General features: G+C 46.0%; 1 protein-coding gene across 4 annotated transcripts in view; it reads right to left on the reverse strand.

Annotated features, from left to right (window-relative positions):
• ASB3 (ankyrin repeat and SOCS box containing 3) overlaps positions 1 to 26989 on the reverse strand; it is a 153512-nt gene that overhangs the window by 123761 nt on the left and 2762 nt on the right. For 3 of the 4 annotated variants that reach the window (XM_073554031.1, XM_073554032.1, XM_073554033.1), the window contains exons 2-3: positions 21527 to 21996; positions 18923 to 19081 (exon numbers count right to left, since the gene is read on the reverse strand). In XM_073554031.1, the coding sequence (XP_073410132.1) occupies positions 18923 to 19081; positions 21527 to 21722 (355 nt within the window). In that variant the 5' untranslated portion in view covers positions 21723 to 21996. The remainder of the gene's footprint in view (positions 1 to 18922; positions 19082 to 21526; positions 21997 to 26989) is intronic. The other variant, XM_073554034.1, reaches the window with a different exon arrangement.

Consider the following 26989-nt stretch of genomic DNA (forward strand, 5'->3'; position numbering starts at 1 on the left):
TCATGCAGGACAATGCTCCATCACATGCATCCAAATACTCCACAGCGTGGCTGGCCAGTAAAGGTCTAAAAGAACAAAAAATAATGACATGGCCCCCTTGTTCACCTGATCTGAACCCCATAGAGAACCAGTGATCCCTCATAAAATGTGAGATCTACAGGGAGGGAAAACATTACACCTCTCGGAACAGTGTCTGGGAGGCTGTGGTGGCTGCGGCACGCAAAGTTGATCGGAAACAGATCAAGCAACTGACAGAATCTATGGATGGAAGGCTTTTGAGTGTCATCGTACAGAAAGGTGGCTATATTGGTCACTGATTTTTTTTTGTTTTGTTTTTAAATGTCTGAAATGTTTATTTCTAAATTTTGTGTTGCTCTATTGGTTTACCTGGTGAATATAAACAAGTGAGATGGGTATATACAGTGCCTACAAGTAGTATTCAACCCCCTGCAGATTTAGCAGGTTTACACATTCGGAATTAACTTGGCATTGTGACATTTGGACTGTAGATCAGCCTGGAAGTGTGAAATACACTGCAGCAAAAAGAATGTTATTTCTTTGTTTAATTTTTTTTTTAAATTGTGAAAAGTTTATTCAGAGGGTCATTTATTATTCAACCCCTCAAACCACCAGAATTCTGTTTGGTTCCCCTAAAGTATTAGGAAGTATTTCAGGCACAAAGAACAATGAGATTCACATGTTTGGATTAATTATCTCTTTTTCCAGCCTTTTCTGACTATTTAAGACCCTCCCCAAACTTGTGAACAGCACTCATACTTGGTCAACATGGGAAAGACAAAGGAGCATTCCAAGGCCATCAGAGACAAGATCGTGGAGGGTCACAAGGCTGGCAAGGGGTACAAAACCCTTTCCAAGGAGTTGGGCCTACCTGTCTCCACTGTTGGGAGCATCATCCGGAAGTGGAAGGCTTATGCAACTACTGTTAGCCTTCCACGGCCTGGACAGCCTTTGAAAGTTTCCTCCCGTGCCGAGGCCAGGCTTGTCCAAAGAGTCAAGGCTAACCCAAGGACAACAAGGAAGGAGCTCCGGGAAGATCTCATGGCAGTGGGGACATTGGTTTCAGTCAATACCATAAGTAACGTACTCCACCGCAATGGTCTCCGTTCCAGACGAGCCCGTAAGGTACCTTTACTTTCAAAGCGTCATGTCAAGGCTCGTCTACAGTTTGCTCATGATCACTTGGAGGACTCTGAGACAGACTGGTTCAAGGTTCTCTGGTCTGATGAGACCAAGATCGAGATCTTTGGTGCCAACCACACACGTGACGTTTGGAGACTGGATGGCACTGCATACGACCCCAAGAATACCATCCCTACAGTCAAGCATGGTGGTGGCAGCATCATGCTGTGGAGCTGTTTCTCAGCCAAGGGGCCTGGCCATCTGGTCCGCATCCATGGGAAGATGGATAGCATGGCCTACCTGGAGATTTTGGCCAAGAACCTCCGCTCCTCCATCAAGGATCTTAAGATGGGTCGTCATTTCATCTTTCAACAAGACAACGACCCAAAGCACACAGCCAAGAAAACCAAGGCCTGGTTCAAGAGGCAAAAAATCAAGGTGTTGGAGTGGCCTAGTCAGTCTCCTGACATTAACCCAATTGAAAACTTGTGGAAGGAGCTCAAGATTAAAGTCCACATGAGACACCCAAAGAACCTAGATAACTTGGAGAAGATCTGCATGGAGGAGTGGGCCAAGATAACTTCAGAGACCTGTGCCGGCCTGATCAGGTCTTATAAAAGACGATTATTAGCTGTAACTGCAAACAAGGGTTATTCCACAAAATATTAAACCTAGGGGTTGAATAATAATTGACCCACACTTGTATGTTTAAAATTTATTAAAATTTAACTGAGCAACATAACTTTTTGGTTTGTAAGATTTATGCATCTGTTAATAAATCCTGCTCTTGTGTGAAGTTTGAAGGCTCTAACTTATTTGCAACTTATCAAACCTGCTAAATCTGCAGGGGGTTGAATACTACTTGTAGGCACTGTATTTGGTTTTCTATTAAGTTGTCTAATAATTCTGCACTGTAAAAGTTACCTGCACAAACAGATATCCTCCTAAGATAGTCAAATCTAAAAAAAAAAACAATCCAACTTCCAAAAATATTAAGCTTTGAAATCTATGAGTCTTTTGGGGTTGATTGAGAACATAGTCGTTATTCAATAATAAAAAGAATCCTCTCAAATACAACTTGCCTAATAATTCTGCATATAGTGTAAATGTCTGTTCTGTTCCTGATCTAAGGATCTCGGCTTTTAGATGAGATGAATCTCTGCTGCACTTTATGCACATGCTCAGTAGTGACCAGTGCTGTGGGGTCGCAGTTGAGATGAATCTGTGCTGCATTTTATGCACATGCTCAGTACTGACCAGTGTTGTGGAGTTGTAGTTAAGATGAATCTGTGCTGCACTTTATGCACATGCTCAGTAGTGACCAGTTCTGTGGAGTCGTAAATGAGATGAATCTGTGCTGCACTTTATGTACATGCTCAGGAGTGACCAGTGCTGTGGGGTCGTAGATGAGATGAATCTGTGCTGCATTTTATGCACATGCTCAGTAGTGACCAGTGCTGTGGGGTCATAGATGAGATGAATCTGTTCTGCACTTTATGTACATGCTCAGTAGTGACCAGTGCTGTGGGGTCGTAGATGAGATGAATCTGTTCTGCACTTTATGCACATGCTCAGTAGTGACCAGTGCTGTGGGGTCGTAGATGAGATGAATCTGTTCTGCACTTTATGCACATGCTCAGTAGTGACCAGTGCTGTGGGGTCGGAGTTGAGATGAATCTGTGCTGCACTTTATGCTCATGCTCAGTAGTGACCAGTGCTGTGGGGTCATAGATGAGATGAATCTGTTCTGCACTTGCTCAGTAGTGACCAGTGCTGTGGGGTTGTAGATGAGATGAATCTGTTCTGCACTTTATGCACATGCTCAGTAGTGACCAGTGCTGTGGGGTTGTAGATGAGATGAATCTGTTCTGCACTTTATGCACATGCTCAGTAGTGACCAGTGCTGTGGGGTCGTAGATGAGATGAATCTGTGCTGCACTTTATGTACATGCTCAGTAGTGACCAGTGCTGTGGGGTCGGAGTTGAGATGAATCTGTGCTGCACTTTATGCACATGCTCAGAAGTGACCAGTGCTGTGGGGTCGTAGATGAGATGAATCTGTGCTGCACTTTATGTACATGCTCAGTAGTGACCAGTGCTGTGGGATCAGAGTGGGGATAAATCTGTGCTGCACTTTATGTCCATGCTCAGTAGTGACCAGTGCTGTGGGGTCGGAGTCATTAGAGAAATGGAGGAGTCGGAGGTTTGGCTTATCGACTCCACAGCCCTGCGACGGAAACATCACATCTACCCCAACATGGTATCAATAAAATGTCAGCTCGGAGCGCAAAAAAATAAACCCTCACCCAACCCCAGATGCTGAAAAAATGAAGACGCTACAGGTCTTGGAAAATGTTGCTTTTGTTTTTTTTTCACCAGTTAAATAAAAAAGAACCTAGACATGTTTGGTATCTGCGAATTTGTAATGACCTGGAGAATCATAATGGCAGGTCAGTTGTAGCATTTAGCGAACATGGTAACTTTTTTTTTGCAATTTCACCACACTCAGAATTTTTTTTTCCCATTTTCCAGTACATTATATGGTAAAATCAATGGTGTCATTCCACACAAAAGCACAACTCTTCCCACAAAAAACAAGCCCTTACACGGCCATATTGATGGAAAAATTAAAAAAAAAAAAAGTTATGGCTCTGGGAAGAAGGAGAGCAAAAAATGAAAACGTAGAAACGGAAAATCCCACGGTGGTGAAGGAGTTAAATCCAGATCAGTAAATACAATAACTTGTGCTGCACTATATACATATGCAACAAAAAAAGTTGCTGCAGTTCTGCTTTATCGCCTGGTGGCCGTCATTAGAGGGCTCTTAGCCTTACAACAGTTGGTGTTCCAGATAACAAATTCAGCTCTGCTACATCAAAAGCATTGCAGAAAAAAAAGTATGATCTCCCCGGTTGCTGTGTTCTTTGATGAACCGCGTCTGTCATCCTTGGCAGCACATTCACAGGTACAACCTTTTGTGTTATTAGTACAAATCGAGCCGTAATTGAAAGACATTACTTGACTGAAACCTATTCAATAATTGTATAGCGGCATCGTTATTATTGCCGCGACCAACAGGAAACAAAACATGGCTGCCCGAAGCCCCATTAATAACCAAGATTTGTGCTCCATGAACCAGCGGATCTTCACGAGGCAGTTAAAGGTCACAATCTTTTTAAGAAGCTCATTGTTTACCGGACCATTGAATCAAAGATTGTGACAAATTCTTATTGCAAACCTGCAATCCGGGCGATCGTTTGCTGCCTTTGAACATCTATGTGGCTTTGGCTGAATATTAGAACAATCCTTAAAGGGGTTGTCCATCTTTGGGGACAATTTTATTTCTCTTATGTGAATATCTTTTTTTTTGCAATTTGGTTGCATTAACAAATCTGCAACATTTGGCTTCTATAGCCTCTGTGCTGCACTGTCTACTGCTGGCTGCAGAATGAGTTAGGCCTGTTTCACACATCCGTTTGTGTCCATCAGTCAAAATCCGCCGTTTTGCAAAAAGAACGGATCCGCCATTTTTCTTGGCGGATCCGTTTTTTTTTTCCATTGAGTTGCATTACCGGTGGATCTTGACGGATGGCCATCCGGTGGATCCGTTTTTTTGCGGATCCGCCAAAATTTTGATGTCCGCTGACATGCCCGAACGGACCTTGCAACGTTTTTTCAGGCGGCCGGATCCGCATTTCTCACTGCGCATGCCCGAAAGACTTCACTCAGTCGCAAATTTAACCCTAAACTCTGTTCTGGCGACTGAAAAACTCTCTCTCTCTCTCCCCCCCCCCCAGGCAGAGGTTCCTTTAAAATCCGTCCTCTGACGGATCCGTTAAAATAACAGTCCGGTGCCAAACGTTGTGGTCAGTACAGGAACGGATCCGTTATCAGCCATTTTAGCATATTTTGACTGACCAAAAAAACTGATGTGTGAAACAGGCCTTAACGGAGACTCCCTTGGTGAGCTCCTTTTCATGGTCCAGTGAGCTCCTCTCAGATTTACGACCACAGACACCGGCAAAGTTCAATGTTCCGGGACACAGTCTGTAGATGCACAAAGGGTGAAAAAAAATTTTAAAAGAAAATCAAAATTGCAAAAATGATTTTTAGCTTCAAATACATGCAATAAAAGTTAGTAAAAAAAAAAAAAAAATAGTTGTTTCCAGAGGTGGACAACCTTTTTTAAATGTAAGTGCTGTACTGGATGCAAATGGCTTTTTAAGAGCCAAGGGAGGTATGGGGGGTTCGAAGTAGATCCTGGAAATTCTTGGAAAAGACAAATACGGTAGAAGACATTTCTAATGAGGGATAAGCTCCGGAGGTTCAGCAGAACCTCACACTTCTCAGACCCATTTACAGAAAAGTGCACACAAGTATGGAAGAAGAAAAACAAAAAGAGTGAAAAAGGAGATTTTTGTGTACTCACCGTAAATCTCTTTCTCTTAGCCTCTAATTGGGGGACACAGAAAAATGGACACAGAACCATGGGGTGTTATGCTGCTGTCCACTAGGAGGCGACACTATGCATAATCTGAAAAAGTAACTATGGCTCCTCCTCTGCAGTATACACCCCTGGACGGCGTCAGCCTTCTCCAGTTTTGTGCAAAAGCATTAGGAGGAACATAACAGAAAACGACATAACCATGCCTGTAAGAAGGCAACTATGTACGAGCTCAAAGAACAATATGAGAACTCAACCGTAAACAAAGGCCCGTAAGGGCAACAGGGTGGGAGCTGTGTCCCCCAATTAGAGGCTAAGAGAAAGAGATTTTACGGTGAGTACACAAAAATCTCCTTTACTCTGTCGCCTCATTGGGGGACACAGAACCATGGGACATCCCAAAGCAGTCCCTGGGTGGGAAGCAATGGCCGAATATTGTGCTAGCAGGTCCCTAAACTTGGGGCACTGCCACCTGCAGAACCCGACTACCGAGGCTTGCATCCACTGAGGACTGGGTATGAACACTGTAGTGTTTCGTAAACGTGTGTAGGCTAGTCCAAGTGGCCGCCTTACACACTTGTTGTGCCGAAGCCTGGTGCCGAATGGCCCAGGAGGCCCCTACTGCCCGCGTAGAGTGTGCCGTGATACCGGCCGGAAGAGGAGAATTATTAAGGCGGTAAGCCTCTTGTTTGGTGGACTTGATCCACCTGGCAAGGGTGGCTTTGGAAGCCGGCAGACCCTTTCGAACGCCTTCCGGAAGAAGGAAAAGGGAATCAGACTTCCGGAAGGGTGCAGTCCTAGACACGTATATACGCAATGCCCTGATGAGGTCAAGCGTATGCAGCCTTCTCCACTCTATGAACCGGAATCGGGCAAAGGGATGGCAATGAAATTTCCTCATTGAGGTGGAAGTTGGACACAACCTTTGGAAGGAAGGATGGGACTGTACGGAGAACCATCTTATCCTGGTGAAATGCTAGGAAGGGCCGTCTGCAGGAGAGTGCTGAAAATTCAGACACCCTGCGAAGTGAGGTGATTGCCACCAGAAAAAACACTTTCTGTGATAGAATGCGGAGTGGGACTTCCTTAAGGGGTTCGAAAGGTGGTGCCTGCAATGCTGTCAGGACCATGTTGAGGTCCCACGTTTCCAGTGGACGTCTGTAGGGGGGGGAACCAATCGGGAAACCCCCTGGAGAAAGGTCCTTACTTGCGGCTTGTTAGCGATGCGCCTCTGAAAGAGCAATGAGAGCGCTGACATCTGGCTCTTAAGCGAGCCTAGGGATAGCCTGGCGTCCAGGCCCGATTGAAGAAACCCAAGTACCTTTGGGAGGGAATAAGGGAGTGGGACCTGTCCGCGAGATTCGCACCAAGTAAAAAAAGCTCTCCAGTTACGGTAATAAATCTTGGCGGAGGCTGGCTTCCTTGCCCTGATTATGGTTGCAATGACATCCGGTGAGAGCCCTGCCTGGGTTAGAACCCAGGTTTCAAGGGCCACGCCGTCAAATTGAGAGCCCCTGAGTTCTGATGGTAGAACGGACCTTGTGACAGAAAGTCGTGACGGTCGGGGAGACGCCAGGGGGCGTCTGCTGTAAGTTGTACGATGTCAGCGTACCATGTACGTCTGGGCCAGTCCGGCACGATCAGGATGGTTGGAACTCCCTCTTGTTTGATCTTCTTCACGACTCTGAAGATCAGGGGGAGGGGTGGAAAAATGTACAGAAGCTGGAACTCGGTCCAGTCCTGAACCAGGGCATCCTCTCCGAGCGACCGCGGGTCGCGTGTCCTGGCCATGAAATTGGAGACCTTGGCATTGAGATGGGATGCCATTAGGTCCACGTCCGGGGTCCCCCAGCGATGGCAGATCTGGTGAAAAATTTTGGGATGGAGAGACCACTCCCCCGAGTCCATTCCTTGTCTGCTGAGGAAGTCGGCTTCCCAGTTGTCCACACCCGGAATGTGGACCGCCGAGAGTACCGACCTCGTGTCTTCCGCCCAGTGGAGGATATGTGCCACTTATCTCATCGCTTGGGTACTGCGGGTCCCGCCTTGGTGATTCACATATGCCACCGCCGTGGCATTGTCCGACTGTATCCTGATATGAGAGGCTGCCAGCAAGTGATGAAAGGCTCTCAGTGCCAGGAAGATGGCCCGAATTTCCAGGATATTGATGGGCAAGGTCGCTTCCACTGGTGACCACTTGCCTTGTGCCCTGTGATGTAGGTGCACCGCACCCCAACCTGTCAGGCTTGCATCGGTGGTCAGGACCTTCCATTGACCTGAGAGAAAGGATTTTCCCCTTGCAAGCAAAGTTGGCTTGAGCCACCAGTGTAGGGACCTCCTGGTCGACGATGTCAGCCGGAACTCCCTGTCAAGGGAGAAGGGATTCCTGTCCCAAGACTTGAGGATGGCTAGTTGAAGAGGCCTGAGGTGAAACTGGGCAAATGGTACCGCCTCCATCGCTGCTGCCATCCTGCCGAGGACTCTCATGGCAAACCGGAAAGATCGGGGAGGATTGCGGAGGAGTTTGCCAACTCCCAGACGGAGAGCCAGTGCCTTGTCCCTGGGAAGGAGCACCAGACCCCTGGAGGTGTCGAATAGCATCCCTAGGAAGGTCAGGGACTGACTCGGGGTAGTCGAATACTTTTGTAAGTTGACTAACCAGCCCAGTTGACTCAGAGTGTCGATTGTGATTGAGACGCTGACTTCGCAGTCCTTGAAGGTGGAAGCCTTGATGAGAAGGTCGTCCAGGTATGGAACGACTATAATGCCTCTGGAGTGTAGAACGTCCATGGTGGCTGCCATGATTTTGGTAAACGTCCTGGGAGACGTGGCGAGTCGGACCGGGAGAGCCACGAACTGGTAGTGGTCCTGGTTGATTGCGAACCTGAGAAATCTTTGATGGGCGGGAGCAATTGGTATATGCAGGTAGGCGTCTTGTATGTCTATGGAGGCGAGATATTCTCCCTGCTCCATGGACGCAATGATGGACCGAAGGGACTCCATGCGAAAATGACGGACCCGTACATATTTGTTGAGTTGTTTTAGGTCTAGTATGGGCCGGACGCTGCCACCTTTCTTGGGGACTACGAATAGATTGGAGTAGAACCCTCGGAAGCGTTCGGTCGTGGGAACCGGTACTACGACTCCTGCTTGAAGGAGAGAAGAGACCGCCTGATGAAAGGCACGAGCCTTGTCTGACGGTTTTGGTAGAACAGAGGAAGAACCGCTTCGGTGGACTGGAAGTGAACTCTATCTTGTATCCGGAAGACACTATTTCCCTGACCCACCTGTCTTCTGTAATAGGCAGCCAGACTTGCTGAAAGAGTAGAAGTCGTCCGCCTACTGGTGGGGTGTCTTCTGGAGTTCGTGAGTCATGAGGAAGAGAAATTCTGAGGTTTTCCTCCTTTGGGCTTCGCCTAGCCTGCTTTCTACTGCCAGGTCCTGTCCGGCCTCTGCGACGCCCGTGGGTTGTCCCTGCGTGGAGAGCGGTTACGATTTTGTGCTGGGCGCGAGACAGACCAGCCCGAAGAATTCCGAATGGATCGGAATCGTGTTTGGTTACGCCGTTTAAACGTGCGTTTAGGTTTGAGTTGAGGGAGAGAGGTACTCTTACCCCCAGTGGCGTTGGATATCAGTCCAACTTTTCACCGAAAAGCCGTCCACTGCAGTACGGGAGATGCGTGAGGGATTTCTTTGAGGCCGCATCCGCTTTCCATTCCCGCAGCCAGAGGATATGCCGAATTGTGATGGCGTTTGCTGCTATCCTCGCTACACCTCTTGCGGAGTCAAGGGCTGCATGAAGCATGTAATCTGCTACTACTGCTATTTGAACCGCATGGTCCGACAGCTGACGATTTGAAGTTTGAAGGCCATCTTGCAATGTTTTGGCCCAAGCCAGAATGGCCGTGGCCGCCCAAAATGAAGCGAACGCGGGGCCAGGGAGGCCCCTACCGCTTCGAACACTGAGTGAGCCATGCGTTCTACTTGTCGGTCTGCTGCGTCCCTGAGGGTTGAGCTATCTGGCAGTGAGAGGAGGGTCTGGGCTGCTAGTCTAGAGACTGGGGGGTCCACTTCGGGTGGATCTGTCCACTGTTTGGTGTCCTTTTGTGGGAAGGGGTACCTAGACTCTAAATATTTACGTTTGGTGAATTTTGTATCAGGCTGTGCAAACTGCTTGGTAAGGATCGTTTGAAATTCCGGGTGGTTAGTGAAAACCTTAGGTGGTTTCAGAACACCTTCAAAGCAAATCTTGTGTTCTGGGACTTCCGGGGTTGGATCGGAAATGTCCAGCACCTGATGGATGGAAGAGATTATGTCCTCAACTAGCGCTGTGTTGCTAGGGGGACAAGGGACCAGAGACCGCTCTGTCTCATTGTCTGAGTCGGAGTCACAGATGCCTTCCGAATCCTGCGTATCGCTCAGGTGTTCCCTGGTGGGTGAGCTGGGACGGAGGTCTTCTTGCGGAGATCTGCGTTGTCTGTCTCTGGTAGGGGACGGTCTAGGCGACCTGGGACCACGGTGTCTCTCCCTGGAGGGGGATGACCGTGTGCTATGGGATGACGCAGAGGAACGCGACGTGTGGGTCCGCTTACATCTGGGAGAGCCAGAAACCGCCTGTCCCTGGGTGGAGCTGTCCCTTTGCTGGGTAACACTCATAGGTGAGACATGACCCTGCAGAGCCTGGAGTAATGTGGAGGTCAGGTTATCTATGGACTGTGTCATAGACTGCGACATCTGGGTAGCCCATTCCGGCGTGGTAGCGGCCGCTGAAGCAATGATAGGGGCTTCCTGGGGCTCTGACCCAGTATTTTGGATACAATCCTGGCAGTGCGGGTACGTGCTGCCACTGGGGAGAGTGGCTTTGCAGGCTGTGCAGAAAGCATAAAAACAGTCCTGCCTGGTTCTTTTCCTTGAGCCCGGCATAGTGCACAGAGGCTGGCTAGCAGAGGACTGTACAGGGGTGACTACGCAGGGGAGCTATAGGAAAACCTTGTAGGTAATATGGATTCACAGCTGAGTAAAGACAACCCGGCTGTGATCTTACCCCACCAGTGTGCCCCTAGGTCCAGCGCTGACAATTCACAGTCCTGTGCCCCCCGGAGACTGCTGGCTTTGCTGCTGCTGTATGGGACAGCGTCTGCTGCAGCGAAGATGGCTGCCGTGGAGATGGGGGAGAAGGGGGTGGAGAGCTGAGCAAGAGCACGCAGAGATGTGAAAAAAACGCGCCCTTTCTGCCTCGATCCGCCCCTTCTATGACACTGTGGAGTGTCATATTTGTCATCCGGGGGGCGGAGAGGAGGCGGCGACCTCAGCTAGGCCGAAGCCGCGGCCTAAATTAGATTTCTATGCCCAGGAAGGGCTCCAGGCCGGCGCGGAAGTCCGGGGTGGGGGGGTCGGATTTCTACCGACCCCCCCCCGGATTGAAAGGCAGGCTAGCGGTGGGGCCACAACCTGAAGTGGGGCCCTGTGGTGGGTTCCCCTGCGGCGCTGTAGACTAATGCTGCCGCAGACACAGAGGCACATAGAGCCCTGTGTCTGCATGTGCTATGCCTGCCTGCACTCCCCCCCCGGCCCCGACAGGAGCCCGCAGCTGGCTGGGGTCCCTGGATGCTGCGTAGGTTGCCATGGACAGACCCTACCTGCGGCGTCTCAACCTACTACCCCCAGAGGGGGATTAGGGAGGGTGCTGCTGTCACCGTCAGGGGACTTCTTCCTCGCCTCGACCTCAACCCAAGACCAAAAGGAATTGGGGAAGGAGGGGTGGTCTCAACTTCGAAACAGCACCCGCAGGACTGGGGAAGGAGCGACATGGGGAACCGCCATCTCAACTTCAACTGGGCACCCCATAATAGGGGGCCGAGGAAGGAGCCATGCCGGGAGTCTCACTGAGGAGCCCCACTTTACTTCATCTGTCATCCGAAGAAAAAAAAAAGAAAAATCCTTTAGGTGTGCCTCCTTGCGACACTAAGCAAAAACTGGAGAAGACTGACGCCGTCCAGGGGTGTATACTGCAGAGGAGGAGCCATAGCTAATCTTTTTCAGATTATGCATAGTGTCGCCTCCTAGTGGACAGCAGCATAACACCCCATGGTTCTGTGTCCGTGGTTCTGTGTCCCCCAATGAGGCGACAGAGTAATAATGCAGAAAACTCAACAATACTTCCAACGAAAAAGAAACTATTAAATTGAATATATACAATTATTAACTACCATAACTACCATAAATGACTATAAGCTAATATAGTAATATAATATGGCCGGTAATGCAGAAACAATCTAACAAGCCCCGGAGCTCGGCTCCTGCAGCGTCAGCTGGAGATACTCAGGTACAGCGTCCGAGACTCTAAAGTGAAGCGCCGTGGGATAACACTATACGTAGAAATGGCTTTCACAGGTTTCCAGCAAGGAGAAAGTAATTTGAGTCTAAATATGTGATATTAGGTAATGTGTCCAGAATGGAAAGGAAACAATGACCCCAAAAAAAAAGAAAGGTCACAAAGTTCTGTAATTAGCTGGGACCAACGTGACAGCAGAATAAACGCTATTAGTGAGTATTAGAAGACTAAAAAATACTTATCTATATTCAATGGAACATGAGAAATTGGAAAATACCCAATGCTTTGAATGGGGAAAGTGTTAAATAATAGGTTCTCAATGAGAAAGCGGAGACAACACGCCATTCTAAAAGGCACCTGCAGTCCTTTGGAGTCTTGCTACCATTTTGGGGGGGGGGGGGGGGGGTCACTGCTCATGAACCGCTACCAAAAACTTTTTTCAATACTTCTGAATGCATATTCACACTTAACAGTCCGATTAAGTGACCAACACTGAGAAGTAAAAACAAGATAAAATTGCACAGATTATGGGTGACGTTAATTGTGGAAAAAGTTCTGAAATGATTCTTATTGGTATGAATATTTTTCATTACAAAAACCTAACATTTTAACGTGGGTGTGCAGACTTTTCTGATATCCACTGTAAAATTCTGCAAGTATTACCTTATTCAGATTTTTCCTGACAGTTCTTCTCTTTACAAATCACAGTTAGTAATAATAATTGCACAGCTAAAAACAGTTAAAAAGCAGAAGATGACAGCTCTGCCATCATGACTGTATACTTATAATATATCAGCTAATTTCGCAGTATATAGAGAAAAGGATAACCACAGCGTCCTATTAGCAGGCAGAGACAGTACTAGCTCCAGTTGCCCATCTGATGCTGTTCTGATGAATCATGGAATTTTAAGCAGAAAGAAAAAAAAAATGCAGACTAAAATCTGGGAAATAAGATCGAGTCTGAAAAGAATCAAAGTGGAGGCTAAACTGCAGGCAAGTAAGTACACCATAAAGGGTCGGTTTCACACGTCCATTTTTTCCAGGAGTGGAAAAAAAAGTACCGGAGATGTCAGTGTCCGTGTGTGTAATACTTGCACAACACGTGTGGGAACCTTGTGCAGCATCAGTACCACACGTACTGGCGCCAAGGAAGCAGCAGTACAGTTAGCACTGTTCCCCAGCGCCAGGTGCTGAAGACCGCACTCATCGTTTTCCCATGCTCTACCAGCATTCAGCGCGAGCAGGAAGAATGATGAAAGTTGTGATAACAATGAGAGCAGCTGGCGGCTGATGGGATTACTCCCATCACCCTACAACTGCTGCCGCTAATGACAGTGACAGCAGGAGGCAGCTGATAGGAGTATTCCTTACCCGCCACCTGCGCTATAAATAAAGAAATAAATGAATGAATGAATGAACAAAAACTGAGTGTATTTTTGTTAACCAGCCAGGCAAAATTCACAGCTGAGGGCTCCAACCTTCAGCTGTCAGCTTTAGCAAGGCTGGTTATTAAGAAGAGAGTGGTCCCCACACAGTTTTTTTTTTATTAGTTAAATACTTTAAAAAATACAGCGTGGGGTCCCCTCCATTTTTGACAACCAGCCTTGCTAAAGCAGACAGCTGAGGGCTAGTATTCTCAAACTGGTAACGGTTCATGGATATTGGCACCCCCCCAGCCTAAAAATAGCAGCCCGCAGCTGAGCTGCCTAGAAAAGGCACATCTATTTGATGTGCCAATTCTGGCACTTTGCCCGGCTCTTCCCACTTGCCCTGTAGCGGTGGCAAGAGGGGTTCATATTTGTGAGGTTGATGTCACCTTTGTATTGTCAGGTGACATCAAGCACATGGCTTAGTAATGGAGAGATTGCTATAAGACACCTTTCCATTACTACTTATCCCTATACTTGTATTGTAAATAAACACACAGCAAGTATAAAGTCCTAAATTATAAAGAAAACAAAACACACTTTTCCATTTTTATTTAAAAATAACAAAACAGTTATACTCACCTAACGCCTATTCCATTGAATCCCTCACCTCCTGTAATAAAACAAAACCAACAATATCCCTCACCTGTCCGTCGTTCTGTCCCACGCCGTAATCCATGTCTGGGGGATAAATAGTTTTCAACTTGGATGGTGCCAAGATGCAATCGTACTGGCTGAGAATCACTGGTGAATGAGATGCTGCGAGTGCAGCATCAGTGACTAGCGGGGATGTCATCAAGGTTACCGCAGGTCACTAAGTCTGCGTTCCCAACCTTCAGTGGTTTCAAAACAAAAAACCTCTTCTGGGCACAAAGGTAAAATGTAAAATGTGTTGCTGTGCGAAAAATGCAGGTGCGGGGACTCGAACATATTTTTTTGAGCATGCCGAAGACATTCAGTTAGCACACAAGCTTGCTCGGATAAGGACGAGGAATAAAGCATCTGAGCCATGTTAAATAGGCTGTTCAAATGCTGGGGCAGAGACATGAAAGCAGCCAGTCACGCCCATCTCTGCTGACTGCTCCTAAAAACCTGGACCCATGCTGACCAATTAAAAAAACCCTCTCAGCACTACCTGTGCTGGAGCCTGCTCTCCAGGTTTCACATCACTGAGACTAGCCACCTCAGTGACTCATATTTCCCATCCAGGACTTTATTACCTGTTCTTTCACAACATAAAGTTTGTGATTCCTATATATTCAACAAGTGTGCGTCCTCTTTGCTTCCCCCTGCACTATTCTCAACAAGTGATGGACTGCTGTGATGTGCAATTATACAGTATCCAGCTGTCAATCACCATCTGAAGGATGGGGAGGGGGGGAGACAGGGGACGAAAATCCCTCATGAACGCTCTGGACTGTATTTTATGACCGTTCCTATTTGGCAAACGCCAAAAATAGTTTAAGTGCCATTTTGGCTAATAAGTGAGCAGATCTGTCAATAACCTACGTACACCTTAAATGGCAACCGAGAATTAAGACAGATCCACTATATTATTTTAATTCCATGCTGCGGCATCATTGCTTCAGTCTACAGGACCACAGCCTGAGAGGACGAACTGGTTAGATCACATCCTCCTGAGTAATGAGCGCAAGTGCTCATTACCTGAATTTGTCTAGGGTGCTTGAGTATCGCGGGTGCTCGAGTGACATGTTTGAGTCCCTGGTGCCACATGTTTAGCAGCCACAAAAACATACAGGGATTTCCTGACAAATACGGGTAATCCCTGCATGTGTTGTTGCTGTCTAACAGCAGCAGAACATGCGGCAGCGGGGACTCGAACATGTCACTCGATCACCCTCAATGCTCTGTGCGTACCCGCCGAGCACTCTAGGTAAACTCGAGTAACGAGCACTTGTGCTCAGCACTAGTCCTTATTGATTTTTCTCACTGCAGTGTCGTCGAGATCTCTGTGTGGTGTCATGTACAGGTCCTTATGAAAACAAGGCGGTGTTGTGGTCACCATTTTCTGAAAATTCAGAAACTTTTTACTTTTTTCTTCAACGATGCTATAGGAGGGCTTCTTTTTGCACGCCAGGCTGAACTTTCTTTTTAATAACATTTTTGGATAAATATGATGTCATGATCACTTTTTATGTCATTTTGGAAAGGAGGTGTGGCAACCAAAAAAAAAAACAAATTCTGGGATTTATTTTATTTTTTTTCTTTACGGTGTCTGCTGTATGGTAGAATACATAATTCACTATTGCGGCATATAGCTAAAATCAAGGTCTCCGATGAAGCCAAGCCTTCGGTGAAGCAGCAATCTTGAAGAAGTCTTCGATTGCTACGTCATTGGTACCATGTAATCACGTTGTGAGTGAACCAATGAATGTCCAAATGGTTGCCCCAGCAGGATTCTGCCGCTCAAATATCCCTGTCAGAGATTGACAGCGGCATTTAAGTGGTTAAACAGCAGCGATCAGAGCTGCCCCAATCTCTGCTGTTAAAGTCAGGTGCCAGTTGCATAATACAGCTGGCATCCCTCCTGTGTGGATCGGGCTCAGCTCCTGAGCATGCACTGTGCACCTGCATTCTCTCCATGACGGATATATGTACGATATTTAGAAATTTCAACAAGTCTATGGGTCATGCTGCATATGGATATTTCCAGATTTTCCTTTGGTATCTTGGTGTTACACATTCTGCAGATACTGTACCTTCTCTATCAGGTTACTGATGAAGATGAGAGATGGGCAAACCTGAAGATAAATATTCAGCATTTGTATCAGATAAATTGGCTCTGTTCAGGCCTGAACGCCAAACACAGACTTTCTACTGAAATCCGGTGCGAGAGACAGAGCTATTCGGGTTTTGCTGTATGTTCGGGTACCCAAACGAAACATTCTATAAAGTTCAGATCAGGTACCAGAACCCAAACTTCCACCGGTCCACCCATCCCTAATGGAGACCTAGAAAGCCAATAATTTTTTTTACTACTCTGGAATTATGAAATCTACGCTGCATTTCTCCGCTTCACGACCACTGGGATCACTTAATCGTTTATACTACAATTTATAGTTAAATTGCTATGGGTGACTTCTACAGACCCCCAGCTGTCAGTGATTGACAGCGGAATTTAAATGTTGAAAGGGCAGCGACTGGCGCTCGCTCCGGCTGCTGCCGTTACAGGCAGACGCTGGCTGTGTAGGTGTACGTGCACACCAACAAGAAGACGCTTCAGGAAACTCCAGTGTTGTTTCCTTAAATCATCTTTTAAACCATTCTTTTAGTCATTACTAAGCCTTTTTTCAACTTTTCTGACTGCCGTTTTTTTGGGGGGGTAGGGGTTTTTCCAGCGGTTTTGAGTCTTTTTGCTATACTGGCATTTTTAAATCGTTTTTTTTTTTTTCCTCTGCTCAGAAAGACCCCTTCCTATTGACTATTATGAAGTATAGTGCGTTTTCAAAGCAGAAGAAGGATGATCATTTCACGTCTTTTCGCCTCTTATAGTCTTTAGAAGCCTGAAACAGTTAATCCCTTCTTAACCGAGCAAATTTTCGTTTTTATCGTCCCTTCTTCCAAGAGCCATATCTTTTCTATTCTTCCGCCCCCATAGCCGTATGAAGGCTTTTTTTTTGTGGGACAAGTTGTACATTTGAATGACACCTTTCACTCTCCAACATGATGCACTGGAAAGCGGGAAAAAAATTCCAAGTGCATCAAAATTGCAATTCCACAATTGTTTTTTTTTTAGTGTTAGGCTAAGTGCACACGTACCGGAACTCTCGCGGAAATTACCGCGAGAATTCCGGAATTCCAGTCGGCGGGAAAATCGCATTTTAAATTCCCGCGATTTTCCCGAGGAAAAACTAGCATTTTGCAAGCGTATTTAGCTTGCAGAATGCTAGCGTTTTCCAAGCGATCTGTAGCATCGCTTGGAGAACTGATTGACAGGTTGGTCACACTCGTCAAACATAGTGTTTGACGAGTGTGACCAACTTTTTACTACTGAGGCCGCCTATGCAGCATCAGTAGTAAAAGATAGAATGTAAAAAAAAAAAAAAATGGTGTTATTCTTACCCTCCGACGTCCCGCGCAGCCGTTCCCAGTAGTCCTTTGCGAAAATGCACCCGATGACGTCCGTTCTCGCGGGGTCGCGCGAATGACCACGCGACTTCGCGATCCCGCGAGAACAGACATCATCGCGGGCATTTTCGCAAAGGACTACTGGGAACGAGAGCCTGAAGAGAAGCGGGAAGACTGCGCGGGACGTCGGAGGGTGAGAATAACAATATTTTTTATTTTTAAATTCTTTTTCTTACAGGGATATGGTACCCAGAGCCCGGAGGAAAGTCTCCTCTCCTCCGGACCGTGGGTACCATCTGCAAATGTTCTGCTTACTTTCCGCATGGTGTGCACAGCCACATGCGGGAAGTAAGCGGAACAATGCATTCCTATGGGTGCGGGATCGCCGCGATTCCACAAATTAATGAGCATGCTGCGGTTTTTACCGCGAAGCGATTCCGCCGCGGTAAAAACCGCAGCATTAGCACAGCATTGCGGAATCCCATAGGAATGCATGGGATGCTTATTTTTCGCGTTTTCGCGGCAAAATCGCGCGATTAAAACCGCCGCGGAAACGCGAAAAAAACGCCACGTGTGAACTCAGCCTTATTATTTAGTGTGTTAACTATACGGTAAACATGACCTGACAATATGATTCTCCAGGTCAGGATGATTACGCAGATACCAAACATGTATAGTTTGTTGTTTTTTTTTAATGAAGGAGGTGAAAAAAAATGTGGAAATTTGTAAACAAAAAAATTTAAAAAATTGCTTCTGCCGCCATTTTCTGAAACCCATAATATTTTAATTTTTTGGGATATGGGGCTGTATGAGGGCTTATTTTTTGTGCCCTGAACTGATATTTTTACAGATACCATTTTGGCATGGATACAATGTTTTGATCACCTTTTATTGCAATGTTGAGCAGTCCAAAAAAAACAAATTCTGGAGTTTAGATTTTTTTTTCTTGTGACGCCATTTAACGATCGGATGACTTTACGTCATATTTTGATAGATCATACTTTCATGAACGCAGCGATACCAGATGTGAGGTTTTTATTAATTTCTTTATTTTTAAATAAATAATAATTATGTTATTTATTAATTCAGTCATTATCAGCCAGGAAAAAATGGGGTCTCGGCTTGTGAGCCTTCAGCAAAGTCAGGGATATGACAGATGACAACATTTTCTGTACGTCATTTGTCGTGAACTGGGTTTAAAAAAAAAATGCTCTAAATGCACAGAAAGTTGTTTTTACATAGAAAAGGCATGTGTTCATTCATTTAAGTGTTTAGTTTGCTTTGTTTTTTTCAGGCAGGTTGCGGAGTAGATCCTCCTGAAAAAGGCCTCGTGCACATTCCCTTACACAGCCGCTGCATTTACGCGATTTTGGCACAAAGTGGTTAATGGAGTGGGAGAACCTTGTGTGTACATTTTGAGATCTGTGATATAATTGAAAAATAAATCCCATGTGCCCGTAGAACTCTATAGGCTCCATTATATCTCACCTAGGAACAATGCGGTGGTTTCGTCATGGGTGAGGTCGTTGGGATCGGCCCCGGCTTGCAGTAGGATCTGGGCGCACCCGACACTTCCACGTTTTGCAGCAAGATGCAGGGCAGTTTCCCCTTCAAATGTCTTTGACTTGACGTATGCCCGGGATGGAGCTGTTGGGGTGGCAATATATAGCGTTAGTAAGGAGACTGGAGCATCTGCTTATAACATCAGGACAGTTGTGTTTGTCTCGTGCGGTGTCCACAGAGCCGTGGACTAGTGGCAGGTTTGCTGAGCAGCAGCTGGAGTGGATCACGGCCTCCACCTCTGCATGTTAAACTATTAATAAAATGGAATACACCAATAGGGAAACCCGACCGACCCCAGTATAGTCAATGGGTCTACACCATTGTAGATACAGTTGTGGCCAAAAGCATTGACACCCCTGCAATTCTGTCAGGTAATACTCAGTTTCCTGAAAATGATTGCAAACACAAATTCTTTGGTATTATTATCTTCATTTAATTTGTCTTAAATGAAAAAACACAAAAGAGAATGAAGCAAAAAGCAAAACATTGATCATTTCACACAAAACTCCAAAAATGGGCCAGACAAAAGTATTGGCACCCTCAGCCTAACACTTGTTTGCACAACCTTTATCCAAAATAACTGCGACCAACCGCTTCCGGTAACCATCAATGCGTTTCTTACAATGCTCTGCTGGAATTTTAGACCATTCTTCTTTGGCAAACTGCTCCAGGTCCCTGATATTTGAAGGGTGCCTTCTCCAAACTGCCATTTTTAGATCTCTCCATAGGTGTTCTATGGGATTCAGGTCTGGACTCATTGCTGGCCACCTTAGAAGTCTCCAGTGCTTTCTCTAAAACCATTTTCTAGTGCTTTTTGAAGTGTATTTTGGGTCATTGTCCTGCTGGAAGACCCAAGACCTCTGAGGGAGACCCAGTTTTCTCACACTGGGCCCTACATTATGCTGCAAAATTCGTTGGCAGTCTTCAGACTTCATAATGCCATGCACACGGTCAAGCAGTCCAGTGCCAGAGGCAGCAAAGCAACCCCAAAACATCAGGGAACCTCTGCCATGTTTGACTTTAGGAACCGTGTTCTTTTCTTTGAATGCCTCTTTTTCTCTCCTGTAAACTCTATGTTGATGCCTTTGCCCAAAAAGCTCTACTTTTGTCTCATCTGACCAGAGAACATTCTTCCAAAACATTTTAGATTTTTCAGGTAAGTTTTGGCAAACTCCAGCCTGGCTTTTTTATGTCTCGGGGTAAGAAATGGGGTCTTCATGGGTCTCCTACCATACAGTCCCTTTTCATTCAGACGCTGACGGATAGTACGGGTTGACACTGTTGTACCCTCGGACTGCAGGGCAGCTTGAACTTGTTTGGATGTTAGTCGAGGTTCTTTATCCAACATCCGCACAATCTTGCGTTGAAATCTCTTGTCAATTTTTCTTTTCCGTCCACATCTAGGGAGGTTAGCCACAGTGCCATGGGCTTTACACTTCTTGATGACACTGCGCACGGTAGACACAGGAACATTCAGGTCTTTGGAGATGGACTTGTAGCCTTGAGATTGCTCATGCTTCCTCACAATTTGGTTTCTCAAGTCCTCAGACAGTTCTTTGGTCTTCTTTCTTTTCTCCATGCTCAATGTGGTACACACAAGGACACAGGACAGAGGTTGAGTCAACTTTAATCCATGTCAACTGGCTGCAAGTGTGATTTAGTTATTGCCAACACCTGTTAGGTGCCACAGGTAAGTTACAGGTGCTGTTAATTACACAAATTAGGGAAGCATCACATGATTTTTCGAACAGTGCCAATACTTTTGTCCACCCTCTTTTTTATGTTTGGTGTGGAATTATATCCAATTTGGCTTTAGGACAATTCTTTTTGTGTTTTTTCATTTAAGACAAATTAAATGAAGATAATAATAACAAAGAATTTGTGTTTGCAATCATTTTCAGGAAGAAACTGAGTATTATCTGACAGAATTGCAGGGGTGTCAATACTTTTGGCCACAACTGTATCAGAAAAGCTGACTACACCTGCGTCACTTCTAATAGTAGCATTATGGAGGTGCATGGGACTTCTATGGTCAGAGTCAAAAGCAGATGGGCAGAGATGAAAAATCAGATTATGCTGTCGCCACTAGTGATGAGCGAATGTGCTGGGATGAGGTGTTATCTAAGAATGCTCGGGTGCCAACAGAGGGTTACAATACAAGCAGCCGCGGGAACTCGAACATATTATTCAAGCACGCCGTCGGTTAACAGACGAGCATGCTCAGGTAAACACCTTATCTGAGCACGTTCCCTCATCCATAATCGCTACAGATCACGTTGGGAATTTTCATAGTGAGGCCGAAACCCCCCAGTATTAATGGGGTGACTATTTAGGAATAGGACGCATGGATGATTGGCAGAAATTGCCCAGGATGTATGAAGAGCAAGGCAAAGTAGACAAAAGAAAGAAATGTCTGACTATAAGGATTGTAGATGATGGGAGTTAATCAGAGCAGAGAACAAAGAGAAGACAGAAGTGTTAGAAGTGCGTGTAACGAGCGTCTCCCCGCGCCGGTAATGACGCCTATACCTGCATTTATTAACAGCTGTAAACATGGCGTGGCGTCAGCAAACGCGGCTTCGTGGATTGGCATCCATCCTCTGTTATCAGGCACATCCACGCTTCTTCCTTTCTTAATTAGCTTCCTCAAGGATTTTATATCACCGCTCCGAGCGGCATGTCCGACAGTAGAACATCTATCAGTATACGCCTCGGAGAAATCCATTCCCACCTGTACACAAGACAGAAGCTCAATAACCAAGATGGTGACGCGGGAGCCAGTAAGCTGTCCCTAACAATGCTGTGCAGGAGCAGGAGATGTCGGAGGAGACGTGAGGGACGTGACGGCCGACACCGCTGTACGCTGCTGTGCGGTGTGCGGAGCGCGGTAATAACCGGCTGACGGCCGCCAGGAGCACGAGCGGATCTCACCACATGCAGCAGGTATGGATCAGGCGCTGTTCACACGTCACTGGGGTCTATAGGATCGTCTGGAATCCCTAGAAATAACAGGAAGAGGCTGTGTGTTACACATCTTCATTGCTGGCCCATAAAGGAGAGGAAAAGTGGAAATTTATATCATCTATCACACATATTATAACAACTATTGACCCCCCAATGCAGCAACGCTGAGGTTGGCGTCCTCCTCTTTTATGTGATAAAGTCTTCTGAACAATGTACGCTCCGGTGAGCAGGTATGACATTTACTGACGTAGTATGGCGCCACCTAAAGGGCAGAGTGTGTGAAAGTCGACACAATGAGCGGAGTACTGATGCTCGCACACACGCAGTCACACTCCGCACCTAATGGTCTGCTAATAAAAATCCTCTCCAGCACTGTCCCCAACGCACAGCGAAGCTTAGGCTATGTTCACATGTGGCATTTCTGACAAGTTGCTTTCTGCGGGCAAAACCTGCTGTTTCAGAAGTAAGAAACTCGCTAGAAAAATCCAGGTTTTGCTTACTTTCTGCTACGTTTTTCACACGGTACATTGTTCTCTTGTGCATGCTGATAAAGTTTAGTGCAAAAAAAAAACCTGATTCTACTTCATCAAGTTTTGGCACCAAAAACGAGGCAAAAAGTGACATGTGGCATTCTGCAAAAACCAACCAAAGCACAAAATACTGAGGACAAAAAAAACAAGAAGTGTGCATGAGATTTCTGAAGTCTCAGACTTTGATGGCACTGTAAAATGCAGCTGAAAATCTGCATTAAAAAAAAAAAGAAAAGAAAAGAAAAAACGCAATGTATGAACAAAGCCTTAAAGGGGTTTTCCAGCTACAGAAATCCTCTCTGACTCAGCTTTAGATTTAATTTAAAAAAAACAAACAACCTGTTCTTACTTACCCTCCCCAGGTCCAGCGCTGCGTCTCCATCGCTGCTCACGGTGTCTGCTATTGTCTTCAGCGCTAATGTCGTGTCGACAACACTGCAGCCAATAACGGAGCCCAGCGGATCTGCCCCTGTAGGCAGCATAAATCACTCAACGCTGCCGAGGTCACTGATTGGCTGCAGCGCTGCTGATGTCACATCATCACTGCAGATAATAAAAGACACCTCAAGCAGCGACGGAGACTCACAAGTGGACCTGGGGAGGGTGAGTAAAGTGCAGTTTGTTTGTTTTTTGTTATTAACCAAACTACAACAGGAACAGGGAGAGTTTTTTTCCCAAAATTAGAAAACCTCTTTAGTGGCCCCCTTACACATTAAAGTCATCTGAACCCAACAATGTCGGAGGAGTTTGATCACAGTCTAATATACCATACCGATAGATGTCAAGGAAAATGATGGGGCATATCCGATTTCCAACTATTGATTCTTTTATTCTCCAAGAGACGAGCCGCTGACAAAAAAAATAAGAGACTGGCTGCGACTCTCTCATCTCTCCAGAGAACACAGGCGCGATCATCCAAGTCAAGCGCTTCCATGTATTGGGGAGTTGCTACCAGGGCTGTGGAGTCACTAAGCCAAACCTATGACTCAAACCCCACAGCACTGGTCACTACTAAGCATGTCCATAAAGTGCAGCACAGATTCATCTCAACTACGAATCCACAGCACTGGTCACTACTAAGAATGTGCATAAAGTGCAGCACAGATTCGTCTCAACTACAACCCCACAGCACTGGTCACTACTGAGCATGTGCATAAAGTGCAGCACAGATTCATCTCATCTACAACCCCACAGCACTGGTCACTACTGAGCATGTGCATAAAGTGCAGCACAGATTCATCTCAACTACAACCCCACAGCAATGGTCACTACTGAGCATGTGCATAAAGTGCAGCAAAGATTCATCTCATCTACAACCCCACAGCACTGGTCACTACTGAGCATGTACATAAAGTGCAGCACAGATTCATCTCAACTACAACCCCACAGCACTGGTCACTACTGAGCATGTGCATAAAGTGCAGCACAGATTCATCTCAACTATGACTCCACAGCACTGGTCACTACTGAGCATGTGCATGAAGTGCAGCACAGATTCATCTCATCTACAACCCCACAGCACTGGTCACTATTGAGCATGTGCATAAAGTGCAGCACAGATTCATCTCAACTACGACTCCACAGCACTGGTCACTACTAAGAATGTGCATAAAGTGCAGCACAGATTCATCTCAACTACAACCCCACAGCACTGGTCACTACTGAGCATGTGCATAAAGTGCAGCACAGATTCATCTAATCTACAACCCCACAGCACTGGTCACTACTGAGCATGTACATAAAGAGCAGCACAGATTCATCTCATCTACGATTCCACAGCTCTGGTCACAACTGAGCATGTGCATAAAGTGCAGCACAGATTCATCTCATCTATGACTCCACAGCACTGGTCACTACTGAGCATGTACATAAAGTGCAGCACAGATTCATCTCAGCTACGACCCCACAGCACAGGTCACTACTGAGCATGTACATAAAAAGTGCAGCATAGATTCATCTCAGCTCTGACCCCACAGCACTGGTCACTACTGAGCATGTGCATAACGTGCAGCACAGATTCATCTCAACTCTGACCCCACAGCACCGGTCACAACTTAGCATGTACATAACGTGCAGCACAGATTCATCTCCTCTACGACCCCACAGCACTGGTCACTACTGAGCATGTGCATAAAGTGCAGCACAAATTCATCTCAGCTCTGACCCCACAGCACCGGTCACAACTGAGCATGTGCATAACGTGCAGCACAGATTCATCTCATCTATGACCCCACAGCACTGGTCACTACTGAGCATGTGCATAAAGTGCAGCACAGGTTCATCTCCACTACAACCCCACAGCCACTGGTCACTACTGAGCATGTACATAAAGTGCAGCACAGATTCATCTCCACTATGACCCCACAGCACTGGTCACTACTGAGCATGTGCATAAAGTGCAGCACAGATTCATCTCAACTACAACTCCATAGCACTGGTCACTACTGAGCATGTACCTAAAGTGCAGCACAGATTCATCTCAACTACGACCCCACAGCACTGGTCACTACTGAGCATGTGCATAAAGTGCAGCACAGATTCTTCTCAACTAAAAGCCCAGATCCTTAGATCAGGAACAGAACCAACATTTATAGGACATTTCATAACTTTCCCAAATTCTTATGGGAACAATCACAAGCACATCCTGCATTGTACTACTGTACTCAATGTATTATATATTGTTGGAGTTGGTCCATTTTATATCAACTCCACCAAATGGACACCGACTGTGACTTGACTCCACAGCCCTGGTCACAACTGATCGTTTGGCAAACAGCTGCCTATTGTGTATGGGAGGCTTTTGTTTAAAGCAATACTTCTCAAACTGTGAGTGTGTCCTCACGGGTGAGGTGAGGCTGTTTTCAATCAAGTGATCAAATTCTGTAGGCATGGAGAAAGGTAGGGGGCACTGCTAATCAAACATCAGAGGACAGGGGGCTACATCATGTGGAGAACAGTAGACTGCAACAGAAAAAGACAGGCACCACACAACGATGAGCACACCTAAATGTGGATGAAATATGCAAAGGTTTATTGACAAACACAATTCCAAGGTTCATATGTGTTATTGGAATCTCCTGGTACACTCAGGCCCCCAATGTAAAGTCACCAGTGGGTATACAATACCAAATGGGTCACCTATGGGTCCAAGAACATGGTGCAGGATATGTCAAGATTAAAAAAAGAATAGTCAGACCATAATGTACTGTAATGTATACCCCTATGGCATATAAATGAGAGAAGGCTACAGCAGCAGTAAATGACAGCTCACTGACAAATAGCTTTTCCTTCTTTTTCTGCTGCTTTCTCTGGCTGCAGCAAGAGTTCGTTTAGCAACATAAGTGACCCTCTCTGTACTTATTCTAATATTATACCAGATTTAGGAGACAAGCAAGGAAGAGCGAGAGATCTTTTTAATTTTAGTAGGTTTATAGATAATAGTCCAGAGCCTTGTGTCTCTGTGATTACCAGGTTAGTAATGATGGGGTCTGATAGACACTTCTCCATTACTAACACCAGGGCTGTGCTTATGGACACTTTACAACTGACATAAAAAGTAATAAGAAATCTTTCTTTATATAGCGCCAGCATATTACGCAGCGCTTTATCTATGAACTGTTGAATCGTAACAGTCATGATTAACAAACTTAAAGAAAATACAATAATTAAAGAAAAGGTAACGACATCAACCCCAAGCCCCATTACCCCGACTGCAACCACCCAAGGGCAATCTGGAAGAGACGGGCAAAGTGCCAGAACTGGCGTATGTAATGTGATGCGCCATTTCTGGGGCGGCTGCAGGTTGGTATTTTTAGGCTGGGAAGGGACCAGTAACCAGGGACCTTCCTCGCCTGATAATATCTGCTCACAGCTGTCTGCTTTACCTTTTCTGGTTACTAAAAATAAATGGGACCCCCCCCCCCCCCCCCCAAGTAATTTTCTTCATTTATTTATTAGCTAAATACATGTACAGAAAAAGACACATGCAAGGCAGTAATAATATATCTCACGGACATCTTTTTTTTGCATCTCTAACACCTAAACATTTCTATTTTCTATTCCGGTGGGTGTCATCCGTGTGACACGTACAAGTATGTCACACGGACACGCAACACTAATAGCACCGCTATTGGTTGTGTGAAGTGAAATAAGACAGGTTTTTTTTGTGTGGTTTTTTTTTTACATACTTGTCAAGATGGTGTAGCCTTTTCGAACGAAAGTGTAATTTCAAGATAGGAGCTAGATTGTGATCCTGTGCGCCAAAACTGTAACTTACCAGACCAAAGCAAGCCGACTAATAGATGGGGTGAGCCTAAGCCCGTCATCTGGGGGGCTGAACAATGGTTCAGCTGATCATGGCCGTTTCTTACATACGCAGAAGCGCCTACTTAGATGAATGCTCCAGTGTCTCTACAAGAAAGCAGCTGCCAGACATCTTTGCCAGCGACTTATTTCCAGAAGAACAAAGTAACTGGTAATCTAAAATCAGACATGCTAA

This window comes from Dendrobates tinctorius, unplaced genomic scaffold (genome assembly GCF_039654945.1).
Source record: "Dendrobates tinctorius isolate UK_male_01 unplaced genomic scaffold, ASM3965494v1 ptg000205l, whole genome shotgun sequence".
NCBI lineage: Eukaryota > Metazoa > Chordata > Amphibia > Anura > Dendrobatidae > Dendrobates > Dendrobates tinctorius.